The 16,733-nt window shown below is 39.3% G+C and overlaps 1 protein-coding gene across 3 annotated transcripts in view; it reads left to right on the top strand.

The window, feature by feature from the left end:
* Positions 1 to 16,733, top strand: part of RECK (reversion inducing cysteine rich protein with kazal motifs) — a 127,038-nt gene that overhangs the window by 45,660 nt on the left and 64,645 nt on the right. The window contains exons 2-3 of one of the 3 annotated variants that reach the window (XM_045003570.1): positions 5,360 to 5,407; positions 8,348 to 8,381. In XM_045003570.1, the coding sequence (XP_044859505.1) occupies positions 5,403 to 5,407; positions 8,348 to 8,381 (39 nt within the window). In that variant the 5' untranslated portion in view covers positions 5,360 to 5,402. Of the gene's footprint in view, positions 1 to 5,359; positions 5,408 to 8,347; positions 8,382 to 8,873; positions 8,919 to 16,733 lie in introns of those variants that run through there. The other 2 variants (XM_045003569.1, XM_045003571.1) reach the window with 2 other exon arrangements.

Here is a 16,733-nt window from a genome sequence, read left to right as displayed (position 1 = left end):
CTGAATGAGCCAGCATCCCTGTTGCTGTCAGGTACTAGCTCAGGTACCAGCTCAGGCCACTCTGTGGCACAGGACTCTCCTCCATTCTCATTGGCTACCCCCCACCCCCACTGGAGGACAGGAAGGAAGAGGAGGACTCCCAGTTGGCCTCTTTGATTTCTGTTAGGGGTTCTCCTATGTACCACTTTGAGAATCTGCTCTCATGCAAGGAGGACTTTGCGGCACATCAATCACGGTGGAACCAACCCTATCTGCCACCCTCCCAATGGCCATATTGGGCCCTATGGGCTGCCTCTCGACAACAATTCAGTAAATCACCAGTACCATCTCTTAGGGAAATTGGGGATCCAAATACTTCCTCTACCCTTCCAAAGCAGGAGGAGACCTTTCAGGGGTGAATTCCTCGTCTGCCCTAGCCTCCTACTCCTCAAAGTGCCATTGACATTGTCATCACTGAATGAGGTGCTCATGCCTCTCTCTCCTTCCATTGCCAATTACTTCAGACAATTCCGGGACCTCATTAGAATGATATTGGACACTCTGCACATCCCTCTGGCAGAGGTCAAAGACCAGCTGCACAGGCTGCTTGATATTTTGCAGTCAGCAGCACCTTTCAGAGTGGCGCTACCTATTAATGAGGCTCTCCTGGATCTGGCTAAGACTGTATGGCAGATGTCAACCACTATTCCAGCAATTTTCGAAAGGACAGACATGAAGTATTATGTACCATTTTAAGGACTTTGACTTTTGTTTTCCCATTCCCCACCTAACTCCCTCAGGATGGATGCTGTGAATAAATGGAGTAGTCAGCATTTTTGGAGGGCTACTCCCTATAATAAGGATCAGAAGTGATTGGACCTCTTTGGGCAAAAGTCTTAGTCCTTTGCAACCTTGCATTTGAAGCTTGTGAACTATCAAGTAATCATTGCCAAATATAACTTTACTAATTACAACATGCTCACAGCCTTTATTGAACATGTGCCGCATGACTGCAAGGAACAATTCCAGTCTGTTGTTGCAAAGGGTCAGCTGTTAGCCAGAACTGCTCTCCAAGTGTCCTTAGATGCCGTGGATACTGCTGCCATGTCTGTCTCTATGGCGATGGTTATGCACAGGGTGTCCTGGCTCCAGCTTTAGGGGGTTTCAAGAGAGGTACAAAACATGGTAGAGGACTTTCCCTTTGATGGTAACAAAACTCTTCTCAGAGACCATGAATGACTCTCTGCATATGCTTAAGGACTCCAGGGCTACCCTACATTCCTTGGGAATTTATACACCTATGAGCAAGAAGTGTTTTAGTATCTCACAGAATGCCCAGAGATCATGCCCTGCTCAGTTCTAGGGGTACCAAAGACCTGCAGAACCCCCCAGAAAGAGAGACGAGTTTCAGAGGAAGAGGGCCACCCATCTGCAACCACTTACGCATCATTTAAACAGCACTTTTGATGTGTTGATTGAAGGTTGGAATCCTCCCATTCCTCTGATTTTACAGTTGCACCCTATAGCTCACTTCCCTCCTTTTGGGGACCTCTTTGTCCATTTCCACCAGGCTTGGGAGTGGATCACCACAGACCAATGGGCCTGGGAGGTCAGAATATCAGGACACACCTTACAGTCATTCTCTTGCTTCCACCCGCTTTCCCCATCCTTCTTCAAGGAACTTTCTCATAGGCTTCTACTAAGGCAAGAAGTGGACTCTCTCCTCTGGATAGGAGCAATAGAGCTGGCCCTTACAAGGGCAGGGATTTCTACTCAAAATACTTGCTAGTACTGAAACAGGATGGGGATTGGAGGCTGATCTTAGATCTAAGACAGCTGAACAAGTTAGACATGCAGTTTACCAAATGAAGGAAGGAAAAACCCCAGGAAAAGATGGACTGACAACTGAAATAAGAGCTGGAGGCCAAGACCTCTGGGAAACCCTTGCTCAGAGGCTTGGCCATTATTTGGAAATGCAGAAGATGCCATTTAGCTGGAAGGAGTCCAACACCATTTTGCTGTACAAGAAGGGCGATCATGAAGATCTAAAGAACTATCATCTAATAGGCCTGCTCTCACATGTCTACAAGCTGTTCACCAAAATAACAACAAACCGACTCTGAGTCTGGGTTAGGAGCAGGCAGGTTTTTGAAGGAATTTCAGCACAATGGACCATATTTTCACTATACACTAGCTATTGGAATGCTCAAGGGAATACAAATTCTCTTTATGCATTGCCGCCTTCGACTATGAAAAAGCATTCTGCAATGTCAAGATCAATGCAGTGTTGAAAGCTCTTGCAGAGAAGGGCGTCAACACAAACTACATCAAACTACTAAAGGAAGCAAATTCTGACTGCACTACACACACAACTCTGTTTGACACTCCCCTTCGCATCCCAGTTAAAAAAGAAGACATGGTTTCACCAAAACTCTTCACAGCTTGCCTCAAAATGGTAATGAGGCGGATGAATGGGAAGTGTGGAATCAACATAAATGGAGAGCAGTTAAGCCGCCTTAGATTCGTGGACGATACTGTGTTAATTGCTGAAAATACTATCAAACTACAGAAAATGCTGCAAGAATTCAACACAAAAAGCAGCCAAGTCACACTGAAAATGAACCCCTCCAAGATGAAATTTTGATTTGATGCCTTGCCAAAAACTCAAATAACAGTCTGGGGAGAACAAATAGAAGAAGTTGAGCAATACGTCTATTTGGGCCAAGAAATTAACATGTGCCATGATCTTTCCCAAAGAAAGAAAGCAGGTTGGCACGCATTCAGTTCTATCAAGGATGTCCTCCAAGTTAAAATCAACAAGGCAACATGCGCCAACCTCTTCAACTCAACAGTACTGCCGGCAACGTTGTACAGCAGCGAAACATGGGCACTGATGAAGATAGAGGGGCAACAACTGTCCGTCACAGGGACGGCAATGAAAAGAAGAATTCTGAGGATTTCAATTTGCAACCGAGTCCCCAGTGAAGTGATCAGACAACAGGGTGGAGTGCAGGACGTCATTGTTGGCAGCAGGTACAGTAAAATGCGATGGGCTGGGCATATAGCGAGACTCACTGACAATCGATGGATTGCAGCTGTCACTGTGTGGTATCCATGGGAACTGAAACAACCACTCGGTTGATCTCCAAAGAGATAGGAAGATTTCATCATGAAAAGACATGGCAGCACATGGAGAAGGAAGGCCAAGATAGGAGAAGAATGGAAGATGTGTTGTGATCTGCGCAATCTGTATGAGGGCTGAATAACCGATCGACCAAGATGATAGACATTTCAACTGGTAGGAACATCAGGGTAGGGGCATTCTCCATTGGCTCTACTAGGCTCTTTGGGCTTGGCTTCTTTTTGACTGGATCGGGGTGGAAAGAAATGTTGGACTCTCCCAAAGGCCACTAACTTGTGTTGCAACCTAAGTGGCTCACAATAAATTGTGTAGATATGTGATGTCTCCCCCCCCCATTTCTTACATGAAGAATTAAGTAACTTAAATGTCACAGTTAGCTATCATTGTTGTGCAGCTTAGTTAATATCTTAATAAAATGAGTTCATAGGTCTAAGAGCTATAGTTCCAGGCTCACTTCAGACTCAGGTAGACATCTGTGTTTGATTACTTGCTTTTTATTTTTTTAATGAATGCTATGATTCTGGAGAGCAATGTAGTAGCTTCAGAGAGGTGTAGGTACAGCGTATTGGCACAAATTGGCTATTTCTGAGTCCTGCTATGGACAGTTAGAATCCTAAAGATGCTGGCATCCCACTGACCTATTGAACTTTTCTTTGGATCCCTTCCAAGATATTGATGAGCCTTTGATCTGAAGTTACCACATCTAAATGTGCCAATGATAACCCTAGAAGCAATAAGTGGAATTAGTCACAGAATGTTTTTCAGCTTTTTAATAGAAAAAAGGCACTAAAATGTATATAAACATCTACAAAGTCCAGAGTACATAGCCATTGGTCATCTTCTGTGAAAGGCGTGATTTTTCCCAGACACTTTTTTTTATTATTATTTTTTTAAATAAAACACAGAACCACCATTTTATGTGACATTCTATTTTTGGTCAGTCACATTTTTTTTTATGTTTCCTTCACTTCTGAAAATAGACGGAAACATCTCTCTAAGTAGAAAGCAGTGACGAGCTCAAGAGGGATCGTGGCTTATGCTTCATTTTCAAAGACTTTGGGATTTTTAGAGGCTCTGGCTGCTGTTTTGCTTCTTTGATCACTGCTTTTTTTCTCTGTTTAGTGAACGATATTGCTTACTATCTGCAGCATCATAGTGTCTTTTATCTATATTCTTTTCCATAACCATAACCACTTTTCCATTTATTTGTTTGAGAGATGCATTTTCCAGAATATGCATTGAATTTGTAGTGCTCATATTTTATCTAACTACCAAGTATTCTGAGAAAATATTTGGCTTTGACTCCAGTACTGCTCGCTTTTAAATTCAGATTTTAAGAGCTGAGATTTTGTTGCCAGCATTCAAAAGAAAATTCTGTGAGGAGGCATAAGACCAACCTCAGCGTTGATACAAGAGAGCACAGCTTCTGTTGACTCCTACAGCATTTTCTGTTGCCTAAGTAAAAGGTCAGGCCAGTAGTAGTACAAAGACTGTAATCACAAGGGCTAATAGCAAAATAAGTGTATTCTTGAATCGTGCAACATAGACTCTCATTTCACAGTCCTTTCCATACTGTATTTCAAAGAGCATTATCACAAGTGCAGAAGTCCTTCCTTTGCTTTAAATTACTGGGGAAAGCAACTGAAGCAAAGATTGTTGAGATTACAAGATTGATATTTGAAATGTTCATCGTTACTGATACAGCAAGAATAGGTATGTGAGATGCTTTGCAGAACAAGTGAAATACAAGGGCACTATCTTCAAGAGAGTAGTTTATCAGTGATATCAATAGTCTTTTGTAGAAAAGGGGTGTAGTGGTGTGATTGGTGGGGAAAGAGGAAAGTGGTGTTCAGAATTTTGTTTTTAGTGCACACATGTTGGTCTGTAGGGGCGTTTCCCTTTGCTAAAAATTGTGGTTCATCTTTTTTAGAAGAAATGGGGAAAAAAACACTTTTGTGATAAATGCAAATTCTGATGCTTTTCATGGTTCGAAAAACAGATACCAATTTGGTGGATAAATACATGGTTTAATTTGAATAAAATGTTAAAGTTGGCCATCACGTTGTCCCAGAACCATAAAACCTTTAATAATAATTTTTTTCTAGAAGAAACTATGCAAGTGAGTGAAGTTCCCAGTTTATCTAAATATACTTTTACTATATTTTGTTCTTTGCTGTATGATTTCATTATTGATTAGTTTGTGCTATACATTAATGAAGAAATCTAATTATCTTTCAGGCTTCTTCAAAAAATGACATTTTGAAAGTTTGCAGAAAAGAATATGAGGTATACATATTTTAAATTACAAAATTAAAGTGTTCTATCTGATTATACTTTGTAGAATGTATACAGCATTTGTGTTCTACAATAACTTGTCTTCACTTTTATTCCAAAATATACTATTTGCCACTTAAAATAAAATCTCTGTTGTATTTATATTTTTACAAACACCACAGAGTTATTGCTCAAGTTTGTAAAAATACATAACTAATTTTTATGGCTCCAAAGAAAACACTTTTCTTAGCAAAAATGAAGGTTCTAAAATAATTCTATAATTCTAATTGCATATGAGGTGTGCTTTTTATTCAGAGTAAGTGAGCATTTCTTTCATAAGAAATATTTTAACTTCAAAAAATAGGCTTTTATTTAAAAAAGGAGATTATAGCAAAATATACCTTTTAGAGGTGTTTATATATAATATGAAGTTTTTCAGTGATTTAAGTAACTGCAATGTTACTGTAGACATCAGCAATCATCTTAGCCTTTTTAATGTTAAAAGTTCTGTCCTTAAGGTAAGAAATGATGATACTTTCAGAATTTCTCTTTAGTATTCATGCCTTTCAAGACCTGAAAATTTGAGAGAGCTATTATTTACCTCTCCTGTTTGGAAGAAAAGTGATCATGCTAGGATTATCTTTCTTTAGCTCTCGTTTCCAAATTAAAATCCAAGTCCAAACACCTCCCCCCTCCAGTTATACAGTTTACATAAATTAGGTTCATATAGTAACCTTTCGTAATCAACAGTGCATAATCTTGTACAATTCTCTTTTCTTTGTTTCTTTTCTAATTAGGGAATAAATGTAATGCTTTGCCCAATCTGCAGAAGAATTTATTAAATTAAACACACTTTGCTTAATTTCTTTTGTCAAAGAAATGTTAGGAAAAAAATCTTTCTCCAGTTCTTTATTACTGGGATTATCATAGCTTGAATTCTCTTGAACAAAAACCTTTATTTTAAGTATCTCGTTCTCCTCTACTGCTGTTTTATACTATGCTCTCCACATCTGCAACCTTTTCCTCTGTTATGCTGGTGTGTTTCCTTCTCTTTTCTGGATTTCTGCATTGCTGTAGGAGGTTGGCCAATATGTGTTGATGGAGAACGGGAGAGGAAATGTAAAAGGTAAGAGAGGCTTAAAAATGACAAAATGGTGACAGAACACCCTCCTTATTACTGAGACTGTTTACTTTGCCCATTTCTTCTTCTTTGCACTGTTTTGGGCTGGAATTGTACAAAGTGGTTTCTCCATTTTATCCTAGATTGATCTCTCTTCAGTTGGACAGAAAATATTCTTTTTGACTATTTGCACAACTTCCAACTGAACAACTTGTAAATAAAGAGGAGAGAAAGGACAAATTCTTAAATGTTGAAAGCGGGGAGATCAATTGGACAGGATGGAAAAAGAGCAAATATGCCTAAGTTAAATAATAGGTGGCAAAAATAATGGGCTAGTGATAATATATTGTGGATTGAAATGAAGAATCTGGCATGATGGATCTTTGGGAATTATTGATTTTGTCACCTTTTGTTGAACAACCTGTAATTATTGATTTATCTCTAAATTCAGACCTACTGGTACTAATAGGTTAGATTTTATTTATTTTATTTTATTTTATTTCTATATTGTGAAAATTGCTTCCTTAGTTGTACCAAATACAGGGGAGCTTTGCAAAAGGTAAGGGCGAGATGTTCCACAAGCTTTTTGATCTTCTGAAAGTAGGTGCACTGTCTCCTATAGTTTTGGAGGCATTTCCCCTTGTATTGGTTTTGGATATGAAATCAGATGGAAGAGCAACAGAATAGTTGATAAGAGTAGCTGGTCAAAACTCAAATCATTGTGTGATCTGGAACAGAATCCATATGGCACATGAGTGTGTGAGACTTGGCATGTATCAGTACATCTCTGAGTCTGTTTTATACATGTGATATGTTGATGGTATTTCTTTAATTCAAAGACAAATTCGAATTAATTTTCTAGCATTGATTTTTTTCATCTCTCCTGCTCTCAGCTTCCTTTCTTGTGGTGTGTTATATATAACACTCTCTCTCTCTCTCTCATATGCGCGCGCACATGCGCGCACACACACGCTATGTACTTAAGTACAAATCATATAAAAGCTAGGTAACTTAAATAAAAGAGCCTGAAATGCAGTTAATTCCTTCTTTTCAAATTTTCGTCGCTTGTTATTACATAATACTGGTATATACGGATCTGCCCAAGAACTTTCATAAGATGCCTCTTAGATACAGTCAGATGAGCTGCACTAGTGTTTTTTAGCAATCGGCAGAGGCTTGAGGCTAAGGGAACAACTGCATCTGAGTTTCCTTTCAGCCTCCCACCAGCCCAATAAGTGTGAAAAGTGAGGTAAGACCACAAAGATGGAGCATAATGTGTAGGGAAGAAATAGGACGGGGGCACATGAAATGAGGTTGCCAAAGAGGCCATTTTCTACAAGTTGGTGTCATAATAGATTCACTTGTCACCACAGTAACAATTTTCTCAGAGCTTAATGGAGAGACTTTTCCCTCAGTAAATGTTGCTGGATTATCGTCACTTTAATTGTGTGTGAATCATATGTAAGTCTTGGTTGGTATATTTGCATCCCAGTTGTGAATTTTGTAATTGGGGGTTTATAAACAATTTTTGTTGACTGCTTTGAAAATGTAAAGCACCTATACTTTAGCTACTAAATATTTATTATTGTGTTCAAGTAGCATTATATCAATACATTTTTAAAAGTTTAACAATGCTATCCAAATATTTATAAAATGCAGCTGAAGTACACGTTCTTTCACTGGGGGGGTTTTCAACTCTATTTTTTTTCTTTTTTTTTCTTTTTTTTGGTCCTTTTTTTCTCTGCTCCTTTTCAGCTGCTGCTGCTTGTTTTCCTTTCATCCTCTTTCTACCAATGCATATCTCTTTTTTTTTCCTTCTTCACTTCTTCCAGCTCTCTACTATCCTGTTCATCTCCTTCCAAAAAGGTAGGTAAAAGACAAGCAAGGGGTGGAGGGCTGGGGAGGGGAACTGCATGTGAGTTTTTATTATTAAGATGTGTGTAGAGTTGAGGTTTACTATGTTGAGAATATGACAAAGTAAGATATAATGCCTGAAATAATAGACTGGGAGGGTGTAATTGCCTACTTGAGGTCACTTTTGGTGTTGAAGGGGCAGTACTGTAACTTTCCTTTATACACTACAAATGTCAGTCCTACACACTGCAGACTATGCTTTTCCCTACATATTAAGAACGCCAGTTTGTTGGTTTTTTCCCCCCTGCTAAATGCAGTGCACTTTTCGTAAGTCTTGGCTGAAGTTTCTCTTAATTTAGTTCACTGTGTCTTGTAGACATCTACCAATAATAATATAACTCTGGTAGCAATAGCAGCAGCCATCTTTGATAAATGTAAGTGGAAATGTTCCTTAGTTTTTAGTTTCTGTTCCTCAATTCACTGTAAAAATTATTTTTTAAACAGAACAATATTGGGCACTCCTCCTGGTGCTCCTGGGACAGTTAAAAGGTATTTTTATTTCCTTTAATTTTTGCAACATTTTATTTCTTTTTGTGTAGCTTTTTCATGTTTTCTACATTAATTAAAACCTTTTAAAAAGCAGCGCAAGAGCATGTGCTTCAAATGCTGTGCTCTGTATGGGGAAAAATATTATGTCTCAAACACACCTTTTTGCACTCAGTGAATAGCAGCTTCAAAGTTACTGAACTGGTACTTTTTGTTCTAGATCATAGGATAATGGAATCCTGCTCTAGTCAATGGCAGAGAAATCCATGAATATTGCTGATAACTTCCTGTAAAGAATGCAGCCTGAAACTTTTGGTTCTCATCTGATCTTCTCTGTATGCTCTTGCTCTTGAGATGTTCATGTCCTCCCTACTGTGAGCATGGAATCATCTAAAAGCGGCAATCATTGGATCTATGCACATGCATTCTCCTGTATCTAAATGTTCAATGTAAGGGCACATATGTCACTATGTCCCCAAATGTCCTCAGTTCCTCTGTCACCACCATAGACTTCGTAAATATCATGATTCTCAACAGAACATTGGCTCAAATTTTCTTGTTTTCACTGCTAGTTTACTTGTCAGAGTAGTGTATTTATTAGATCTAGGATTGTTGAGCAAAAAAAAAGTGTTCGTTAGAATTATTAACAGCTTGTACCATTGCAAGGTGCCATTTGGTACTGGTATCCTCCTCAGCTCCCTACTGGGTCTGAGTTACCAGGACATTAATGGTTAGTTTCTGCCAGTTTTGCTCCTTTGGCCAAATGTAAAAAGGAGTGTTGGCTTAGGCTTTTTCTCATGGAGGTGATGCTAAAGCATGGCTGGTATAGTGAATCCATCTTTTGGATTCAAATCTTGGTCAGTTTGATGTGCCCCAAGAAATCTGCCTGATCTCATGGTTCTTTTAACCCAAGGTGTTCTGTGTCCTAGGGCTTGGTCTGCACATTTACTTTTTGATACGGGAGCATTAGGAACAGGGTCAGAAGTTTTATAAATAGAGATATTCGCCAAACCATTTATCTTGAACACCTCACTTGGACTTCCATCTATGAATCCCATAGGTCCAGGGACAGTATATCATTGGATCTGAGGGTGACTCCCTAATCCTGTGCTAGAGGATCAAACAGTTGCTGTTCTGTTGGCCTTCCTAGTTCTCACTAGACCCCAGTATTGGCAGAGTTGTTTCTTTGGTTTGAGGAGCAACCTTCGCTACCACTTCTTAAAAGATAGTGATGCATCTCTTCTGACTCCAGGTAATCTGGTTTCCCTTATCATTTCACTTCATTCTTCTTCTATAGGGAGAATGTTACCCCCATTTCAGAGGGTTTGGATTTGAGAGCTTTCCTGAGTTGTCTTCTGCTTCATCTGGAATGGAGTCTGATCAGAGAATCCCCAGAGTGAAGATCATGGAGAGATGTTGGATCTCTTTTCTTTTGTTGGTTCCAGATCTTGGTTCCATTCTGAAGTTTCTTGATGAATTCCTCTGTGGCCTTTGCTTATACCCTAAGCCCAGGTGGCTTTTGGCCAAATGGGTAAAGTGACCAGTATGCCAATGGTTTCCTTGCTTTCCTCTGCCCCAAAAAGGCCCTCAGAGAAATTTGAACCCCTTTACTCTCAGCAGGGAAATACAGAATTTGTCCCTGCCTCACCAGCAAAGAGTCGCCACCACCTCTAGCTGGTGTGTTTAGCATATACTGTTAAAGACTGCTATTAATGGTAATGAAGAGCAGGTGTATGATGAGCCTTCAGAGTTTCCTGAAGCTATCCAAACAATTTCTGCATTTACTGATGGTAGTATCCTTGTTGCTTCAGTATCATGCTCAGATTAGCAACAATTCAAAGAGCTTTTGGGTCCTCTATATCTAGAACTTTCATTAGTAGAGGAAAAGGCTCATAAATTGTTTGACATACCCCTAAAACACACGACTGTTCTTGGCCTTTGAATGTTCATACAAACCAGATTGAACATAAATATATTGAAGCTAAGTGGTCAGTATGCTTATCTCTGAGATCCTTTGTTTCTAGAAGTGGGTGAATGATGTTTTAATTCACTGGCTATTGAAGCAGGGACTTGAAGGTGAATCTTCTAACCACCAGGCTATAGAATTATTCTCTTGGTCTCAGGCCCAATAACTGTATTAAATACTTGAATAAAGTGGAACTGCCTCAACAGGAGAGATTGAGATAGACCTTCTCCCAGAATATCCCATAGCACAATGATTGGGGCACTCTTCTGTGAAGTGGGAGACAGCCCTGTTTAAATCCCTTCTCCACATCAGGCAGAGTGGAGAATTGAATCTGGGTCTCCCACATCCCATAGGAGTACCCTAATCCATGGGATGTGGGAGACCCAGGTTCAGTTCCCCACTCTGCCTGATGTGAAAAAGGAACAAGGTAGAGGAAAAGGAGCTTGCATCCAACTGTGATGATGGAAGACTATATGAATCTGAGTGTGAAGGATAAAACATATTTTTCCAGCTGCCATTCATCTTATGGAGAATCATGATTTATTTGCAAATGACTTGAGACATGGTAAGAAGATCAGTAAAGGAAGGAATCTGTAGCCAAAACTCCCACCCCCCCAATGGTGATACCATAATTTCCACAAAGACAGTTCTGTTCTCCGTCCCATTCAAGAGTGGAAAATCATCCACTCAGTGACAGATACTTTTCTGTTAGATTAGAGTTAGCACTTCCTTCAGGCTATTCATTCTCTGTGTTGTCTTCATAATGTAATCAAGAAGATGAGACACATGGTATATGTAAATCTTATATTTCTGAGGCAAGCTACCAATTTTCATGTTCTGCTTTTCTAGCCGTGTCAATGGAACCACAGTTCATTCTGCCTATTTTATTTGGCTCTTATTTCAGATTAAGGATCAGATCCTTAATTAAAATCCCATCCACTGATCCCACTCCTCCTGCCAAAAGCAGCGTGGTTAATTTAAACAATAAATGCTTACCAGAAGTGGAAAAAGTACTATTCAAATTTCAGTAAAAGCTCTACAAAAGACCTGTTTCTTGAAATTGAGACAATCTTTGGTGCAAGCTTAAGACAATTAAAGCCTTCTGTCTACCTTACAGCTTAATATTTTGATATGAAAGGTGACCTAGTTGTTTTAGTAAGCCTGGGCAGGCTTCGGCCACTATCCTGACACATCTACTAGTTTGTGTTGTCATCATTTAACTTTCCAGGGCTCTTTGTCTTCATTCTTTCTTCCATTAAAAGACAGGTGTTGTAAAGAACCTGTGGGGTTGGAAACAAGCCTCCCTTTTATCCTGTCAAAATTGAAGTTCAGATTGTTTGGGTTTCCTATACAGTCTATTTCTGAAAATATTTTTATTATTTTATATCATCTAGGAAAGTGAATAAGCTTTAGTGTCTTACACCCACATCTGAAATTCTTGGTGATGAGTCACTAAATCCTACTAAACCCAGTACTCTTACCTCCTGGCTTTCTTCTTCAACCTCAGAATTTACCAACTAATTTAGAGATTGAGAAGGCTTTGGTTAGTAATTTGATAGAATGAAACCCTACTACAAGTTTTCTAGAGTATTTGTAGTTGTGTATATGCCTAAATGGAAATTATTTAAATTGGTTAGTCTCTACATTCAAACTGGTTATGACCTAACTGGTGTTGCACAGGAAGAGCTCATTTCATCAGCTAACTATGTCCACATATGGTAAACAATACAGATGCCATGATGGTCAATGGGGGATCGAATGCAGGACTGTAAGCACCAAACACCACATGCACTTCCCATTTGCACTGTAAGAATAATTCCATTAGCTGTCATTCTTCATTCAAGATGCAGGTTACTCAACAATTTAAAAAAAAATTGTATTCAGCACTGCAAATGCAGAAGCTTCTCTTCTGTTACTGAAGGTTCCTTATGTAGACCGTGTGTTTGACACCCTAATTAGGCCGTTGCCTGCAGCTGATGAGCTCCAAAAAGAGCAAAACCAGTAGGTCCTGCAGTACTGGACAAAAGAACTTCAAAGATCTTCTGATACCATAGAGAAATCTGAAAAATATCTTTGCAGAATAAGCTCTTTGTCTTTTCCATTATTTGTTTAACTAGCTGCTATTAATTGAGACTTTTTTTTGTTACTAATTTAGCCTAGCTAGCGTAAAGCACATGTATGACAAATGTTATTCCTCCCTGGAAGTCATTATGCTATAGTGGTGATATCATAATTGTTTGTGGAAAATACTGTATTACAAATTGAGGATTGCAACTTCACATACAGAAGAAGCGGCTAGAATAGATTCCTTTAAAACAGAGATCAGACTTCTCTGATGATGTTTTGCAATCTTTGATCATTTTTAATGTAAAATGAGTATTTTGAAAATGGAGCACCATATGTGCTTTTCTTTTTCCTTTCTCTATAAAATTGTTTTTTAGCTTCACTTTCCTATCTGACAGGTGATTTTGCTCTTCATATTCTTTTTTCTGCTCACTTTTTTTGTCTTCTTCTTTCCCTTCCTCCCCCAATATCTCTGTTTTGTCCTTTCCTTTACCTTCTCTTTGCCTTCTTATCAGCTTTCTTCTCTCACAGTGCACTGTTACAAACTTATTATGGTAGGTGTAGATTCAGAAAGATGGTTGTGACAGCAGCTTTTTGATCACTTGATAACTTACTTGTGACTAGTTAAGGTGACTATGCCTCTAGTTATAAAATCATGGTTAATAGCCCCTTTAAGACAAACTACAATTAAAGACATGGTCAGCTTAATTTACAAATAACACAGTTCAATTTATTACCATATAGCAGTTTTTAGAATCATAGCAATGTTAGGGCTTGAAGAGACCTAATGATGTAATCTAGTCAAATCCACAGCACTGAGACAGGATTAAGACTACCTAGACCATCTCTGATTGGTGGTTGTCTAACCTGTTATTAAAAACCTCCAGTAACGCAGATTCCACAACCTCCCTAGGTAACCTGTTCCAGTGCTTAATTATCGTTATAGCTACACACTTTTTCCTACTATCTAACCTAAATCTCCCTAGCTGCAAACTAATTTGATTACCTCTTATCCTACCCTGGATGTACATTGAGAACAGTTGATCACTGTCCTCTTTACATATTTGAAGATTGGTATCATGTTCTCCCCTCAGCCTAGTTTTCTCTAGAATGCCATCCTAATCATGCTTGTATAGCTGCATCCTACCATGTTGCCTAACTGTATCAGTGCGTTCTGGGAAACTGGCTAACCCTCAGTAGCACAGAGCTGCACCATGTGGTTAATGCACTCTGAGATGCTCTACTATCCAGAAAGTGTAAAGGTAGGAGGACTGGCCCATTTGGTACACAGACACGGTTAAGGGGTCCTGTCCGTCTTGCAAAATGGGGCGGGGGGGGAAGGTATGTTGAACCAATTTCATGAAGATAACCATATCCCAGTGCAGGCCTCTTGCTGAGGAGAAACTCTGGTAGTTGTCATGGTTACTCAGAAAAAATTTGGTCGCCTTCTGTGTGATCAGAAGGCACAGTCTGAGCAAACCATTCCATTAACTGAGTACAAATGGTTAAATGTTACAGTGTGGACCAGGCCTAAAAGTTGTAAAGGTCCTGTTCTCACTACAATTTTTAAATGAGTTTGCAACTAAACATGGTTTGTGTCCTCACTCAACATGGTCAATATTCAGTTAGTAACTATGGCTGCTAATAATGTTGCATCCTTGCCAGCAGCCTACTTTGTCGCATGGTTGTCTTACTGTAATCCACTTGTAACACTGTTGCTTTATTATATGGACAGAATCTGCTAACCGTGCCTAAGTGACTGGTTTGTTGATCCTTCTGCCCTCCAGCTCCCTGTACAACCAGACATCACAGAGTTTACTACCTTTGTGTATATTTTCTCGGCACGCTCCCCTTTGGGTACTATTGAATAGCTGCCCAGGTTTTCCCAGTATACATTGATACAAACATGATCAGGCAGCTTATTTGGTGTAGATGCAAAAATGTAGCTGACAGATGGTTGTGTTGTAGGAAAAAGGCTGATGTATGGATAGATTAAAACATTTATTGTAATCAGTTCGGATGATGGACAAAATGGTTACAAAACATAATTATACTTATAGAATGGATGTGCACTAATACAATGGCTTAAATTTTCAAAAATGACTGATTTTGGGTGCCAGTGTTTTTGGGTGCCCAGTTTGAAACATGTTAGTGCCTGATTTTCTATGGACAGGTGCTCAGCACTTCTGAAAATCAGGTCCCCAAGCTGTCCAAAACTTGAGGTGCCCCAAATCGCTAGTCACTCTTAAAAATGTAGACTAATGACTTCATGTTCCTGACTCTTCCAGGACAGGCCTTTCATTTCTAAATGAGACTTTCCTGTCATGGTATTGGGGCTCAGTGGAGATTGGAGGCGTTCACAGATTTGTTAATATTTAAATGAGACCATTATATCTGAGAAGTGCAGGGGTTGTAACCTAGAAGTATATTCATTTTTTTTAATCGAAACAAAGCTGCTGTCTTATAGCGCTAACCAAATGAGAAGAACAGTATCTTTTCCAAACTAACACTAAGTAGACATGTTGGAATGCTTTATCATTTCATGCTTTATTTATTCATATAAAATTATCATCAATGCAACACAGTACTAAAGGGGGGTATTAAGGTTTATTAGGATTCTGAGCTGTTTCTAGAATGCTTCTTTGAAATTATTTTTAAAAAGCACAAGTTGGAGCTAGTCAAAATTTTGTTAATATTTTTGACAGTGTTTTTTGACAGAATCTGTTTTGATTTTTGTCAAGCTTTGACTTTTTTTTTAAATACATATTTTTGGTTGTGGAAGAATCTGTTTAGTTTTTTCAGCCCCACACCCACCTTTTCAGGAGGGGAAAAAAAGAAAGGTTTTTTTAAAAAGTGTGCTTTTCCCTCTCTTTTCCAGTGGTGGGAAAAAGTGAGGAAAGAACAATTAAACTTCTAAATGCTAATCTTTTTGTTTCAATTTAATAAAAAAAATTGAAAATGTTCAGGAATTAAATTTCAAATTACAAAATGTTTAATGAAATATTTTTTAAAATGTTGACTAGCTCTAACTGTAGTTTGAAAAGAGAGCAGTGTTTTCTTTCTTTCTTATGCTATAAAAGCAGCCTAAGTCTCTCAGAGACTGTGATCTTCTACTACCTTAACCCACAAAATTGTGTGTTTTATTTGATAAAGGGACAAACCCTATCCTTTTCATATCTAAAAGTGGCCCATTGTGGTTCCACAGCATAAGGTTGGGGAAATGTTGGGACGCTGTAGGTCCATACCCTACACTTGCTGTGGAGTACAGCTCCTTTGAGGGCTATCTGTGTTCCACCGTGCTGAAGGTGTGAGGCCATTGGATCTGTGGCTATGCAGGGCCAGTGGATTTGTGGCTATGCGGATCAATTTGCTATCACCCTCGCACCCATGGGGATGGGAAAGAGTTCTAAGGACATTATTGCAACCTTGAGGCTTTAGTAGCAATAATAGAATTGCTCTGTTTTTACTTTGCAGCTATAGAATGATGGTTCTGTCTGTAACAAACCCTCTAGCCATGAGTTCTCTGTTTCCTCATCCCAGTGGTTCAAGTATGGTGGTATGGTCCAGTGTGCCATACCAGTAATATATTTATAGCTGGTACTCTGTACTGGAAAGACAAAGGGGGAGCAGAACATGGGGCCGCCGGCAGCTCCTCCGTCCTCCCCCGCCCCAGCCCTTCCACGCAGCTGCGTCTTCTGTCTGGAGTCTGTACAGCCCTGCCGAAGGACAGGGCTGGGGTGGGGTTTGGGGGGGTACAGCTGCGCTAGAGAAGCTGCTGGCAGCCCCAC

Source organism: Mauremys mutica, chromosome 2, assembly GCF_020497125.1.
Source record: "Mauremys mutica isolate MM-2020 ecotype Southern chromosome 2, ASM2049712v1, whole genome shotgun sequence".
NCBI lineage: Eukaryota > Metazoa > Chordata > Testudines > Geoemydidae > Mauremys > Mauremys mutica.
Note: the sequence above shows the minus strand (reverse complement) of the source record. Positions and strands in the feature narration are given on the sequence as shown.